General features: G+C 45.2%; 1 protein-coding gene across 1 annotated transcript in view; it reads left to right on the top strand.

Moving 5' to 3' along the window:
* The window catches only part of USP24 (ubiquitin specific peptidase 24), a 251269-nt gene that overhangs the window by 188368 nt on the left and 47135 nt on the right, over window positions 1–15766 (top strand). The window contains exons 55-60 of the mRNA XM_078771659.1: window positions 609–708; window positions 840–959; window positions 9500–9583; window positions 9692–9794; window positions 11739–11860; window positions 13132–13245. Coding sequence (XP_078627785.1) covers window positions 609–708; window positions 840–959; window positions 9500–9583; window positions 9692–9794; window positions 11739–11860; window positions 13132–13245 — 643 coding nt within the window. The remainder of the gene's footprint in view (window positions 1–608; window positions 709–839; window positions 960–9499; window positions 9584–9691; window positions 9795–11738; window positions 11861–13131; window positions 13246–15766) is intronic.

Raw genomic sequence — 15766 nt, 5'->3', positions numbered from 1 at the left:
TCGCCCCAAGGTCAAGGTCACAAGGTCACGAAATTTAGAAAAGTCGATTTTTGATGGTTTTATTACATTGTTCGCTTCCTGATAGGGTGAAATGTCGTACATGATCTTATATTATCACATACATCATGAAATACAAGTTTTCCAACAAATTTCAGAATCTTCGACCTTTACCCTTTGACCTTTGAAGGTCTCAAATGTCAATTTTTCAAAGTTGTCGGAATCTAACTGAATTTTCGGTATTGTGTAGCTAACTAACCTCATAACTGATTATACATTATTTTCTATCATTTCAAGGTCAGTAACCTTCGTTTTGACATTTCAAGGTCACAAAGGTCAAATTTTCAAAGTTGTCGGAATCAAACCGAATTTTCGAAATCGAACCGAAGAATACTGCTCGCTCGTGAACCATCGTCGTCTCCTGACTTGTCTAATTTTAATATTATGATTTAACAAAAAAAAATGATTTGTAAATTTTATGAACGTGAGCATCTTTCTGCCTGGTTATGCCTTCGTCCATGCTTGACCGACTTGCACTTTCGCACACCATCCCACCCCTTCATTCACTCATCCCTCGTCTTCCTCTTTTTCATTGTACCGTCTGATCTCAGGGTATTCCTGCTAGAATGTCCTGTGAGAGAAGTACGCAGCCACACGGAAGCCATTTTGGACCTCACGCTGAATCATGCTCTCACGTTCTCTTCCTCCCAGGTAGAGTAATTGTTTTCCATGCACCAGGGATGCATTCATCATGCAACTTGCCAGAATTGCACAGCTCATTGTGTACCATTTATGATCTTTGCTTGCTGGATTTAACACGCTTTTTTTCTTTGGCTGTGCAGGAGTTGACCGGACTGGAAACATTGCTGGATTCGCTGCTCTCTTTGCTGGACAGAGACGTTGGAGAGAATTTTAAATCCTGTTCACAATTTTTTGGTGTTTTGGACTCTTTTGCTCGCAAGGTGATTTCAGTTTTGCATTGCAATGCATGGTTCGATGGATGTGCGGAGTATCGTTGAGAGAGAGGAAGACAAATGATGAATTGCGAAAGATGATGGGAATATTGCCTGTGATTGATGCTGTGAAGAGGAACAGGTTGAGATGGCTTGGTCATGTTGTTACGTGGTCCCCTCGGTGACTACCTGGTCTCGGTGACCCCCGGACCGTGAGAGGACCTTCGCCAGAAAGTATTATTAGATACTTGCCGATTTATATATTATCTTATATAAATCCACCCAAGAGACACTGCTGTTCAAGAATATATTCCCCAATGGTAATGATACCCAACAATTTCAATGACACAACCACGGAGATTTTCCCCGAGCAATCAACAATATACAACCATCAACAATCTTTCAAGGACAATCAATTCCCTATGAATAAGATGGCCATCTTATCTACGTGTGTCCCAGTGAGTACTCACGACCCTTTTGGTCTCGGTCCCGCACAATGTCTCTGGGCCCCTCCTGACCAATATGGTAGTCGGCGTCCCCGCACTCGGGCGGTTGAACGAACCCCGGGTGGACGTCTTCACCGGGCGGGTATCGTACCAGGTCCCGCGGCTGCAGCCTCTCGGGGCTACGCGCAGCGGGTGCGGTAAAGCAAGCCAAAAGCCCCCACGCCACTTGCCCGGCGAGCTAGGCCCCAGCCTGCGACTCGCACGCGTCTATTTGGACGGTGCCGCGAACGAGGCCAGACGCGGGTTCGATGCACGGCCCCACGTCAACTTGACGCCTCCACCGGGCCGGTACACGTTCCGGTAATTCCTCTCGCCAGACCGGCTTCGGAACGCCGCTGTTTCACGCAGCGCAAGGTCGATCCACCCTTTTGTTCGAGCGGAGCGAGGAAGATCCAGAAGAATACTCGTCCTCTTTTCCCTCGTGTCTTTTCCTCTTCCGTTTCCGGTCACTTCCGTTTCCGGCCACTGGTTCAGAAGGGCTCCTGACCCTCCAATCACAACAACCCTTACTCGACTCCACCTTGATAAGCCAAGATCTGAATATTAATTCACATAGATATGTAACAATTCACATAGATATGTAACACTCCCCCCCTTCAAGAAAGAAAGTTTGACCCCAGCGAAAACTTTCGTGGCCGGCCAACTTGGATAAATAAACCAGATAACTCAACCCCCAAATTTTCCAAGGTAATTCACTCTGGACAAAGCACCAGCCGCGACATTGTCCCTGCCCTTTACATGTTCAATTTCCCGTCGGACTCCTGCCAAGCCCAACTCCATCTCCTGACCCTCTGACTTTGACTGTCAGTGTCTTGTGAATGAAGGTTAAGGGGTTGATCGAAGATCCAAAGTTAAGCAACTTGATAGCACTTTTTCCGGGAGGCCAAGCTGAGTATTCACTACAGGGATGCCTTTAGGAACGCGAAGTTCACGGTTAGTCCGTGCAGGAAAGTTCTCTACATGGGCGCCTTGAGGAACGTGGAGTTCACGGTTAGTCCGTGTATGAAAGTTCCCTACATGGACGCCTTTAGGAACGGCGATCACGGTTAATCCGTGTAGGAATCTTGGCTCGGCGGCTCCGCCGCATTCAGTGCTTCAACTTCTCAGAACTTCCCTCATAATTATGGTGGGACCCCTTGTCCCTGTAGTCCCATGAATAGCGGTCTCCTTCTCGGCCACTACTTTGCCAATCCTTCTTTCGGGAGCTGCCGTAACTCAGGGAGCCTCCATAATAATATTGATTGCGGCCGCCACCAAAACTACCGCCCAGTTGTCCTCTCCTGTAGACCTCTCGACGCCTACGAAATGCCTTCCCTACTGTTATGGTCCGACCCTCCAAATCCTTGCCATTCCAATTCTTCTCGGCCTCTCTGGCGTCTTTTGTGCTGGCAAACGTGACAAAGCCGAACCCTCTGGACTGTTGCGTTTCCCAGTCTCTTACCAACCGCACGTCCACCAGCGGCCCATATCTGTTGAAGACAGAGGTCAGAACTTCTTCCTCTGTTTTGAAGTTCAGTCCCCCTACAAATAACTTGGCACTTTTGTCGCCATCCCGAGCTGGGGTGGTGTTATTTTCCCTGCTGGGCTCTTGACCAACCCTCAGGTTACCATAAACTTGACCCCCGGCCAAATCATTCCCGATAACCACAGATACACCCTCTACAGGAAGCGTGGCTTGTAAACCGACGGTGACCGGTCCTGACACCAAATCGGACTCCAAATGGATGACATGCAGGGGAGCACTAACACCGCCCCCGATCCCCTGTAAACGAACACTATCCCCCGTTGCCGTCTCCTCGGACCATGGCAAAATGCCTTCCAGCATTAAAGATTGATGTGCCCCTGTGTCCCTCAATATCCTAACCGCTTTCCGGTTAGTCGAGGCTCCATCCCGTGACACAAACCCCTCTGAAATAAATGGTTGGTAACCCTTTTGATGGCGATTCCTTACGCTAGCCATCGCATTCGGAGTGGTAATAGTCGGACTCCGCTCTGGGTTGTCCCTTTTCATGAGGTAACAACTGGACATCAAGTGTCCAGGTTTCTTGCAAAACGTGCAAGTTGGCCCGGAGGAAAAACTCGTGGTCTGCCTCGGGCCCCCTGCAAAATAAGTTGGTCTTGGGCCCGCAGCCCTCTGACTTCGAACAGGTGGGGTATCCGCGTTGTCCCCCTCATCCTCTCGAGGCCGCCACCATGTATTGTCGTTCTCCGCACCTGCTGTTCCCCACCTCCCCTGCGGAGATCTAGGCGAGGAGTTAGGTTCGTGGACCCCTATTCGGTGGGTTAAGGCATAATCATCTGCCATGGTGGCTGCGTCCCACAACTTTGGTACTTTCTTTTCCTGCAGGTACACTTTGATGTCCTCGTGGACACACTGCTGGAATTCCTCCACCAGGATCAAGTCACGCAATGTTTCGAAGTCTTTCCCGACTCCTTTTGACTCACACCACCGATCAAACATGTTTTCTTTCACTCTGGCAAACTCCACATGGGTCTCACCCTCCCTCTTCCTGGCATTCCTGAATTTTTGCCTGTAAGCTTCCGGAACCAACTCATAGGCTTTGAGGATGTGCTTCTTCAGTATCTCATAATCTGCACATTGGTCCATTGGTAGCGCCGAATAAATTTCCTGAGCTTTCCCCACCAGCACACTTTGCACAAGTATGGTCCAGGCCTCCTCCGGCCAATTTAATTGTCGAGCCACTTTCTCAAAGTGTGGAAAAAATTTCGCGACTTCCTTTTCACTGAACGGTGGAACCAGCCTCACATGTCTGCCCACATCCCAGGTTCTCTGGTTAGGTGTCGACCCCGTCAGCAAGGGTGGTGCCTCTCCCCGTTCTCTCATTAACTCCAGCTCCTTGAATTTGATTTCTTGCTGAAGCTCCATGTCACGTTCCTTTAATTCCCTTTCCGCTTTTCTCTCCTCTGCTTTTCTCCCTTCTAACCTTTCCTGGAGTTCTCGTTCCACTCTCCTTTCCTCTGCGTGCTTCTCTTCTCTCCTCTCTTCTGCTTTCCTTTCTTCTTCTGCTCTTTCCTTTTCTGCTTTCCTTTCTTCTTCTTTTAACCTTTCCTGGAGTTCTCGTTCCACTCTCCTTTCCTCTGCTTGTTTCTCTTCTCTCCTCTCTTCTGCTTTCCTTTCTTCTTCTTTTAACCTTTCCTGGAGTTCTCGTTCCACTCTCCTTTCCTCTGCTTGTTTCTCTTCTCTCCTCTCTTCTGCTTTCCTTTCTTCTTCTGCTCTTTCCTTTTCTGCTTTCCTTTCTTCTTCTGCTCTTTCCTTTTCTGCTTTCCTTTCTTCTTCTTTGATCCGTTCCTGGCTCCGTAATTGCAACTCCAGTTTCCGGAGCTCAACGTCTTCTGGTTCTTCGGGTAGCCACTCCCAGGCTAACTCGTCCCATGTTCCTAATCCCACCATAGATTGTATCACCGTGGCCTGCAACTCTGCCTTCCTCAAATTAGTTCGGACCTCCAAGTTAAAATGTTTGGCCAATTTCAAGAGGTCCGACTTTAGCAACGCTCGGAACTGTGCCTCACTCGGGGTTACCCCAAAGTTCTGTGCCACAAACGCCATGGTGCCTATCGTTAACACCTGTTAACCTTCACCCAAGACTTTACCCCAATTTCTCAAAAAAATAAATAAATTACCAATTAATAATTAATTAATAAATTTTAATTAATAAAAATATTATTTTATTATTTTACCCAACTACTCTTTTAGATCCCGGACGTAGACCCAATTGCGAATCGTAATTTGGACGAGCCCCCAATTCTGTTACGTGGTCCCCTCGGTGACTACCTGGTCTCGGTGACCCCCGGACCGTGAGAGGACCTTCGCCAGAAAGTATTATTAGATACTTGCCGATTTATATATTATCTTATATAAATCCACCCAAGAGACACTGCTGTTCAAGAATATATTCCCCAATGGTAATGATACCCAACAATTTCAATGACACAACCACGGAGATTTTCCCCGAGCAATCAACAATATACAACCATCAACAATCTTTCAAGGACAATCAATTCCCTATGAATAAGATGGCCATCTTATCTACGTGTGTCCCAGTGAGTACTCACGACCCTTTTGGTCTCGGTCCCGCACAATGTCTCTGGGCCCCTCCTGACCAATATGGTAGTCGGCGTCCCCGCACTCGGGCGGTTGAACGAACCCCGGGTGGACGTCTTCACCGGGCGGGTATCGTACCAGGTCCCGCGGCTGCAGCCTCTCGGGGCTACGCGCAGCGGGTGCGGTAAAGCAAGCCAAAAGCCCCCACGCCACTTGCCCGGCGAGCTAGGCCCCAGCCTGCGACTCGCACGCGTCTATTTGGACGGTGCCGCGAACGAGGCCAGACGCGGGTTCGATGCACGGCCCCACGTCAACTTGACGCCTCCACCGGGCCGGTACACGTTCCGGTAATTCCTCTCGCCAGACCGGCTTCGGAACGCCGCTGTTTCACGCAGCGCAAGGTCGATCCACCCTTTTGTTCGAGCGGAGCGAGGAAGATCCAGAAGAATACTCGTCCTCTTTTCCCTCGTGTCTTTTCCTCTTCCGTTTCCGGTCACCTCCGTTTCCGGCCACTGGTTCAGAAGGGCTCCTGACCCTCCAATCACAACAACCCTTACTCGACTCCACCTTGATAAGCCAAGATCTGAATATTAATTCACATAGATATGTAACAATTCACATAGATATGTAACAATGTGTTGAGGAAGGATGAAAGTGACTGGTTGAGAAGAGTGATGGAAATTCATATAGAAGGAAGTAGAGGACGGGGAAGACCATGAAAGACTTGGCTAAAGATGGTGGAAGAAGAAATGCGGGCAAGGGGGTTAACAAGGAGAGATGCAGAAAATAGGGCAATATGGAGAAGATTGTCATGGGGACCGCAAGGCTAACCCCCGCTCTAGCAGGGAAAATGGCCTTAAAATGCATGTTGTTGTTGTTGTATTGCAAAAGGTCAACTCTGGAGAAAACATAGAATGCAATGTAGTTTGTCATGATAATGAAAGGAGTGAGGAGCAAAGTCGTTATTTTTGCGGCGTAGCCCATAGGTCAAAGCCGTCTAGAACAGTGTTTGTCTGTCCGTATGTATGTATGTATGTATGTATGTATGTATGTATGTATGTATGTCCGTCCCCTCAACCGTACACCGATCAGAGCTGAGGATCTGGTCACACGGCAGGGGCGATGTGACATCATTGCGGCGGTACTACAGCTGACTCCACACACCGCCATTTTGATTCCTATGCCGTTCAGGCCGGACATATCGTTGTCCCCCGTCGCACCGCAGAGTGAAAGGGGGACTATGGTTTTTCCCTCCGTCCGTGTGTCCGTGCGTGCGTGCGTGCATAAGCGAAGGACCGAATTCTAATTTGGTGTGTGGGTGCAACCCACGTCAAAATCCAAGATGGCCGCCGCCATTTATGTCTGACGCCATGTATGTCTGAAACTTGTGAGCGGAATATCTTGAAAAATAAGCGAAGTACCAACTTCTAATCTGGTGTGTGGGTATATCTTGGCATAAGGAAGAACGCTATTGAAAATTGGGTCACCAAGTCAAAATCCAAGATGGCCACTGCCATGTATGTCTGAACCTTGAGCGGAATATCTTGAAAAATAAGCGAAGTACCAATGTCTAATCTGTTGTGTGGGTATATCTAGGCATAAGGAAGAACGCTATTGAAAATTGGGTCGCCACATCAAAATCCAAGATGGCCACCACCATATATATGTCTGAACCTTGTGAGCGAAATATCTTGAAAAATAAACGAACTACTAACTTCTAATCTGGTATGTGGGTGTATCTAGGCATAAGGAAGAACGCTATTGAAAATTGGGTCGCCACGTCAAAATCCAAGATGGCCGCCGCCATGTATGTCTGAACCTTGTAAGCGGAATATCTTGAAAAATAAGCGAAGTACCAACTTCTAATCTGGTGTGTGGGTGCACCTAGGCATAAGGAAGAACGCTATTGAAAATTGGGTTGCCACGTCAAAATCCAAGATGGCCGCCACCATATATATGTCTGAACCTTGTGAGCGAAATACCTTGAAAAATAAATGAACTACTAACTTCTAATCTGGTGTGAGGGTGTATCTTCGCATAAGAGAGAACACTTTTGAAAATTGGGTCGTCACGTCAAAATCCAAGATGGCCGCCTTGCGTCTTCCACTTTGTCAACTCACATCACTTCACCGACGGGGGACCGAGGCATAACGCTTGTTGAACCTGTCATGTATCACAATCTGCATGCTCTACCTTTACGTTTTTCATTCAGTGTGAAGCACAAATAAACACGCACATGAAGTAAAACACGTGAAAATAAGGACCTTTTACAACACTCGATTGTTATCGTGGCTGTGGTTGTTGTTGTTTGTGGGCTCATTCTGTGTAGTTTTATCTATTTTTCTGTTGCTTCGCAAAATATCATTACTGTATATATAATTTTGTATGCTCGTTCCATGTCTTTCTAAAGGGTTTCTACTGTCGTAGAATAATAAATGTTTCCATTCAAACTGCTGTGTGAATAAACCATACATTAGCGCTTCTTCCTCTTCTTCAAACTCGCAAAGAGGCTTTTCGGACTGGCAAATTTGTGATTAAACAAACGATTTTTTACGGTATATATGTTTGGTTCCTGTGTTTACAGCGTTTCTCTCTGTATGTATGTATGCCCCTCACATATTTATCCTACATATTGGGTGAGTTTTATAGCCGACAATTACGCTTCTGAAAGGTAGAATGTAATGCCATTTGGCTTTGCCAGTTATGTTTCTTTCAACAACCTTTAGGGAACATTCATATATTACGTCATATACCTGGTTGGGGCAAATTATCACACTTGATGATTGGGGGGGGGGAACTGAAATTTTGACAACAGGGTGACTATATATGACGGGGGTGGGAAGGGGGGTGCATACCCCCCAGATCATATATCATTAAAACTTTGATTAAGGGCTCTTCAAACATTGTAGCATTTCTTATGACTGCCTCCAACCACCCTAAGCCTGGTGTTGGCTTCACGGTTAGGGTGGAGGTCTTGGAATCCTAGGGTCCTGAGTTTGAATTCTGGTCAGCTGTTGAATTAACACCAGGTGTGGTTGACTCAGCCTGTCATCCTTCCGAGGTCGGCAAAATGAGTACCAACTCACTGGGTCCTCTCTCAAGGAGGTTGGTTGCAGGATTTGCACACCGGCTGCCATAAAACACCTCATTCCGTAACACACACAGTGGTGTGTGTCGGGATGGTGCTGAAGTCACTTTGACAGTGTTGACTACCTGACCAAAATATAGAATAAACCAGTGTCTCAATGCAATGTTTTCACTTCTGTGGTGACAGACAGCTTAGAGACTTAGAGTACTTCAAAAAATGTAATACTTACATTATTTGCTAACTGGTATCTCCACCCAGGTCATACTATCTCTTCAACTGAAGTATCAAACAAGCCTGGCTACACCGCTGTTAGACTTTCGGTCTTGTTTTTGTAATGCTCAATGTGAGTGCCGTAAACCTTGTGGATGTAAACGAACTGGATTTAACCAGAGTCGGTGGTATAATTATTTGAGCGTCCGCTCTGAGTCTGGTAGGTAGGTGATTCTATTCCGACCTTGACTGAGTCATACCAAAGACTTTAAAATGGTACGTGCTCCCTCCTCTCTGGGCGCTCAGCATTTAGAAGATAGAGAACGGACAAATCCCGTTGGTTGGCATCCTTCAGGAGAAGGAGGAGAAAATGTCTCCTTAATTGCCCCGCTGAGTGTGGAGAGAAGAGCGAAGTCATAAAGATTGCCTGTATCGATCGTGCCCCAGGCAGTTCTGTCACTTCTCCCACCCTGAAGTCAAGTCCAGCATTGTCTTGTATTTGTCTGTATGTGTGCAGGAGCGATTTGTGTGGCAAAAACTCCATGAGCCTTCAATCCGAAGAAAAAATATAACTGTGAATGATTTCTGATTCCTGTGATCACTCTTTCTCTCTCTGTGTCTTGACCTTTCCTACCTATTTCCAATCCTTTCCCTTCTTCACCCACCGTTTCATCTGTCCAAGGGCCCAACAGCATGTGCTTTACTTTTCCGCCTTTCGGCGTTCCAAAGGCTTCTAGACTTTCTGCTTGGAACTCAATCCCTTCAGGTATGCCATGCCTTTTGCTGTGTATCAGTGCCGTGTTCCTGAAACCCAGAAGTTAATACTTTCAGCATTAATTTTCTTCACATTTCAATCATCTTGCTTCTTTTATAGACGCGGCGCTGGCCAGCCAGCCAATCACGGGAGTTCTCATCTCTGCACACCACTTTGGCTGTCATGGCCTTGCACTGCGATCTTTCTGCAGAGATGAGTGTTGGTGAGTTCCTCAAAGTTACTCTGAGCCAAAGCAGAATATCAATTCAGCACCTGTAAATATAAATCGTATGCCCCTTGAAAATAAATGCCTTCAGAGAGTTGACTTTTTTTTTGACCGGCAGTCACAAGGGGTTGACCACACCCCTTGACTTTTTTCACATTTTGTTGTGTTGCAGCCTGACTCTAAAATGGATGAAATTGACATTTTTTGTCACTCATCCACACATAATATCCCATAATGTCAATGTGGAATTTTTGGGGGGAATTTTTTACATAAGAATTAAACATGAAAACCTGAAATGTCTCGAGTCAATAAGTATTCAACACATTTGCTATGAATGAATGAATGATCGTTTTGAGGCCATTTTCCCCGCTGTGCGGGGGTTAGCCTTGCGGGCCCCATGACAATCATGGTTCCCTGTTTGAGGCAATGTTTTTATGGCTGGATGCCCTTCCTGACGCCAACCCTTGGTCACGCTCTTACGATGCGCAGGGATACGGTGTACCTATTCTAAATCGGGGTACACACCGTGATCATTCATCCCAGCAAGCTGGTACTCAATTTGCCGACCTCGGAAGGATGACAGGCTGAGTCAACCCCCCTGGCGTTAATTCAGCGATCGACCGGGATTCGAACCCAGGATCCTAGGATCCCAAGCCGGCACCCTAACCGCTAAGCCAACACCAGGCTATGACACTCGAAATTGAGCTCAGGTGCATCCAACTTCCTTTGATCATCCTTGAGATGTCTCTACAACTTGAATGGAGTCCACCTTTGGCCAATTCAATTGATGGGACATGATTTAGATAGAAACACACCTTTCTATATAAGGTCCCACAGTTGACAGTGCATGTCAGAGCAGAAACTCTACCATGAAGTCCAAGGAACTGTCCTTAGAACTCTGAGATAGAATTGTGAGTCGGCATAGATCTGGGGAAGGGCTCCATCATTAGGAAATGCAAAGAATATGGAACTACCCAGACTCTTCCTTGAGCTGGCTGTGTCTGACCAAACTGAGCAACCGTGCAAGAAGGACCATGGTCAGGGAGGTGACCAAGAACACAATGACCACTCTGATGGAACTACAGAGATCCTTCGCTGAGATGGGAGAACCTGCCGGAAGGACAACAGTCTCTGCAGCGCTTCACAAATCTGGGCTTTATGGAAGAGTGGCCAGAGGGAAGCCACTCCTGAGAAAAAGGCACATCGTGGCATGCCTGTAGTTTTCGAAAATGCTCGTGGAAGAGTCTGAGAGCATGAAGTGGGATTGGGGTGGGAGTGTGTGAGAGGAGAGTGGGGGAGGGAGCGGGATGCCTGGGAGGGGGGGGGGGGGGGTGGGGGAGAGTGGGCGGGAGAAACAGAGGGCGAGAGAGTAGGGGGATACTTTTGCCTGATAACTTGGGATGGGTACTCTTTCTAATAGATTTATAACTTGAGACTGGCTGAAGGTATCTATGTCAAATTTGGTTCAGCTATGTATGTTGTAAAGATGAACTGATTCGATTTTGGGGTCATTAGGTCAGAGGTCATGTCAGGAAAAAATCCTGCTACGGCAATAATCTGTGAACCAGTGATGGGATTTTGACCAAAGTTGGTATTTGTATGTGTTATGATGAAAGGATGAACTGATTAGATTTCTGCATCAAAGGTCGGACGTCAGGTCAGGTAAAAATGTGATACTTCATTACAGCTGAAAGGATTTAAATGAAACTTGGTGCAAGTATGTATAATGATGTAATAATGTGCGGGAGCATAACAGTCGACGTCGCGATGTCGAAGAGTGCCATTCTAGTTTAATTTATTATTTTTGCTTCTGCGGCCACATGTTCTTAATATATAGCTGTGAACATTTTATTTTATAAATGTGAAAAGGAACTTTTTATTCTCTATTTGTTGTTCAATTCCTTAATTTTATTGTTTGCAAACATTCCTGTGTGTTTTCAGATGCAGGTTCATTTGAGCGTTTCACAACTTGTTTACCATATTCACACCAGGAGCTACTCCCATTGGCATCATCCGTCCGCAATGCTCTGCTGTGTCCCGACTCTCAGGCTTATATTCGAGAGGTAATCCCAGTAACTCCAGTTAACACCGTAATGCTATCAGTTTAAAGTGCAGTGCTTTATAATGGAGATTGTAACAAAAAAATATCTCTACAAATGAACATTGTGCAGATATCACCTTTGTATAGGTGGGAAAATGTGGACATTTTGGTGATAATAGACGAGGTAGCATTATTGTTATTACGCACGACATGGCCATAGGCTAAACGGGTCAGTGTTGCGATCATCATGTCTGTATGTTTGTCTGTTTGGCAGCAGAATAACTGGATAGCAAAGCCAGCTAGAATCACCAAATTTGGCAACCGCTCGACAAGGTGAATGTCTTGGACGAATTCAACTTTGAGGTCACAAGGAAAAATATATAATGAAAATTTGCACAAAACTACATTTACTCACACGGTGGCCATGTGACACTGGAGGTTAGCAAAAGCCACACAAGGTTCTTCTCCTTTGATTGCTGTATGGCAGCTGCAATGTCAGCCTCCACAGTTTGAATGGGTGGTGGACCAACAAGCTATCCAGCATTGGAGATGGGCAGCATCACTGGTGCAGTGCTGATACTTATCTTTGTTTTCTCAACAAACGGCATGTGTCTTGTTGGCTGTCGATCAGTGACTTTGGCCTGGCCTGGACTGTTTCTTCTAGTCAATCGATATTGTCCCAGGCTAGTGTTGTGAACACTCCTGAATGTATGTTCTGTGGTACTGCAACACCACCTTCTGCCATCGCCAGCTTCTACATGCACATGGCTGTGTCATTTTCCTCAACCCAAGAGTATGGCACGGTATGGCCTGACCGGTTGAATATCTGTACCAGCTCCACGTTTCCTGTCAGCGACTTCACAGCAAAGGGCAAAACGATTTCTTCGCTGGAATTTAATCCACACCAGCAAAGTGGATAATGGAACAAGTCTTAAATCAATCGACCAAGCAGACGGTTCTCTAAAGGCATATTGATCCAGAAAGATTATGTTGGGGCAATTAACTCGTACCTCAATTTGGCCTGTATGCAGTCGATCCCGATTTGTTTCTCAGTTGCTCAGGTGTTGTATACTCCACAGGATACAAACATCTTCACCTGTTACACTTTAAGCTTTTATGAAATTATATCCAAAAGTACTGTACATTTTGCGAGCCTTGGTTTTACGAAGGGAAGATAGAATTCCTGTTTTCTAGATCGAAATGAAATATATACGAAAGGTACAGAAATATATGAATGAACCCGAATGGACAGCTGACGATAAATGCAAACCTTCCCTTTGCCTCTTGCTACAGATACTACTGGCAATGCGAGAACATTCGGCAGCTTCAGGATTACTTCTTCAGCTTCTCTCTTATGTTGCCTTTTGTAATGAGCACTTTTCTGCCAGCCTGCTGCAGCAGGTCAAGGTGGGTGTTTGGCATTCCATCTTTACCCAACGATTGCACCGCTGCTCAAAAGCTATTTTCAATTTGTACAAAAGTTTAAATTTTGTTTAAATTATTTTCTTTTTTTGGTCCGTTCCCTTTTTGTTTTCCAGAATGATAAGTAAGTTAGTTCGCAAGTGTGCAAAATTCATTTTTGTACCTATAACAAGTTATTTCCCCCACCCCTCCGACAAGGTCGGAGATGGGGAACATTAAAATGAGCTCCGTCTGACCGACTGACCGACCGATCATCTGTCCATGTACTTTTGTTTACGTGATATTTTAAAAATCGTTGAACATTTAGCTTTCATATTGCAAATTTCATATTTCCCCCCAGATATTTTCATATTGCAGATTGTGGCATTTAGCATAACAGAACGCTTTCATATTTAAATTTTCTACCGACTCCTCTCTGGTCTTGCACTCCCTGCTCTGTCTGTGCATTGTCCACCAAATATTCCTTCAGGACGCACAATACCTGCCAGCAGCCTTCTTCTGGTGAAACTGTCAAAATGAAGACTCTCTGCTCACCTTCACTCTTTCATTCCTCTTTTTCCCACCTCTGGAACAAACTCCCACAATCTCTTCAATCCCACTCCTCCCTCCAGGTCTTAAAAACAGCTGTTCACCACAATCTCTTGTCTTTCCCCATCGAAAACCTTGGTCTTTTATATCCCCGTTAATCCACCCCTTCAAATTCCGTTTTCTTTCCTCAAAGTCCTTGTAGTGTCCATCTTGTTTATCCATGTACCCTGTCCCACTCTCTCCTTTCCACAGATTTCCTGATGTCCCTGTTCTCGACTGTTGTTGTGATTCCCTCTCTCTCCCCCTTTGTGTCCCACTCCCTTTATTATATGTTACTAGGTGAATGCACCCGGCGTTGCCCGGGTTCTTTTTGAATGAATTTAATATTCTGTACATACATAGGTCTGACGCGAGCCCAATATCAGTTGGTGCTCAACGATTCCTTGTTCTTTCTTCTGTCGGGCCCCGCGAGAGAGAATTTTGAAAGCATGTGTTGCAATCGGTCAGATATTCCTATTAAGTGCATAAGTTGTACTTCAAGAGAATTTTGAAAGAAGAAGAAGATTTATTGCGAAATGGGCCCCAGCCCGGCCGAGGCGGCCTCGACCAGCCTCGCCACCTAGCCTATAACCTTCCCGGGGCCCGTCCCGACATTTTTTGTTTGAGGTTTCCTCCTATCTTTCGCTGTTGAGGAGATTAGCGCGTGCAGACAAACAACAAACAAAGAAAAACTTTCTTTTATTATATATAGAAGATGTGTTGGCTCTTCCACGAGCCTCGACGTAGTTTACCAAAAAAATCTATACCTCATGACATAATCTCAATCTGATTCAATCACAGCTGTGATGGGTGGAATTATGTTGCCATGGCAACCATCCTGGTAACTTGGCTTGTGTACACGATATTCCAAAAAAAGCTCAAGCGTTAGCTTTCATATTACACAGATCCATTCCTCATACCACCAAAAAGGCAGGGGACCGAGAGTTTCAGCTCTTTGTATGGGTTATTTTGATCCCTATTTATATTAGAAATGTGATTTGTGGTGGGGATGTAAATGTGAGTTTGGTCTCGGGGGTTTTTCTCTCCTGAAAAAGTTTCAAAGCCAAAACGACCTGACTTCTGTTCCAATGGCATAAAGAAACTCACGCACTTCCTGGAAAAATATTTAATGATGGTTCAAAACTACGTACATAGAAAATGACCAAAGTCCGTGTTGAGTTTCACTGGTGCAGGACCTGTTCTTTCATGGTTAGGGGTGAATTTTGACTCAAACACAACAACAACATGCATTGTTTTTTGAATTTTGATTTTTTGACTTTTCAAAAAAAAATCAAAAATTTTTTTTCCAAATATTTTCAAAAATTTTCAACATTTTCAAAATTGAATTTTTGAATTTTGAATTTTGACTTTTCAACATTGAATTTTGACACCAATGTAAATATTGTATGTATACAAGGTGAAACGCATATAAGGTAAACATTCAGATGAATATAAGGTTAGATTAAAGCAATAAAACATGCATTATTGTGTGTTAAGTCATAGTTATGTACTTCCATTGCACCAAATATAAAAATGTGCAGATTTGTCTGTGTATTTCTTCCTATTTAAGCACTTCTTTCCTTTAATTTACTCTCCACCGCCACCGTGAATCTTGGCAACGTCATCATTTAAAAATGTCCAGGCAGACATTTTAAACTAAGTGTATGTTAAAACGCATAATCATTTCGGGATCTGCTACATTTGAACGCATGTTAAAACTCCGAAAATATATACAGTGCATTCAGAAAGTATTCACACCTCTTAACGTTTTTTTATACCTCAGCCGACGACGTTGCCGGAGTTTTATGTTTTCGGATTGGCCGTCCGTCCGTTCATCCGTGATAGGTTTTCGTTACCGCAATAACTTAAGAACGGCTGAAGGGATCCAAGTCAAACTTTGTAAAAAGATGTAGAATGATGTAAATATTACCTGATTAGA

This window comes from Myxine glutinosa, chromosome 1 (genome assembly GCF_964187855.1).
Source record: "Myxine glutinosa chromosome 1, kmMyxGlut1.1, whole genome shotgun sequence".
NCBI classification, from domain to species: domain Eukaryota; kingdom Metazoa; phylum Chordata; class Myxini; order Myxiniformes; family Myxinidae; genus Myxine; species Myxine glutinosa.
This window is presented reverse-complemented; position numbering and strand designations above follow the sequence as displayed.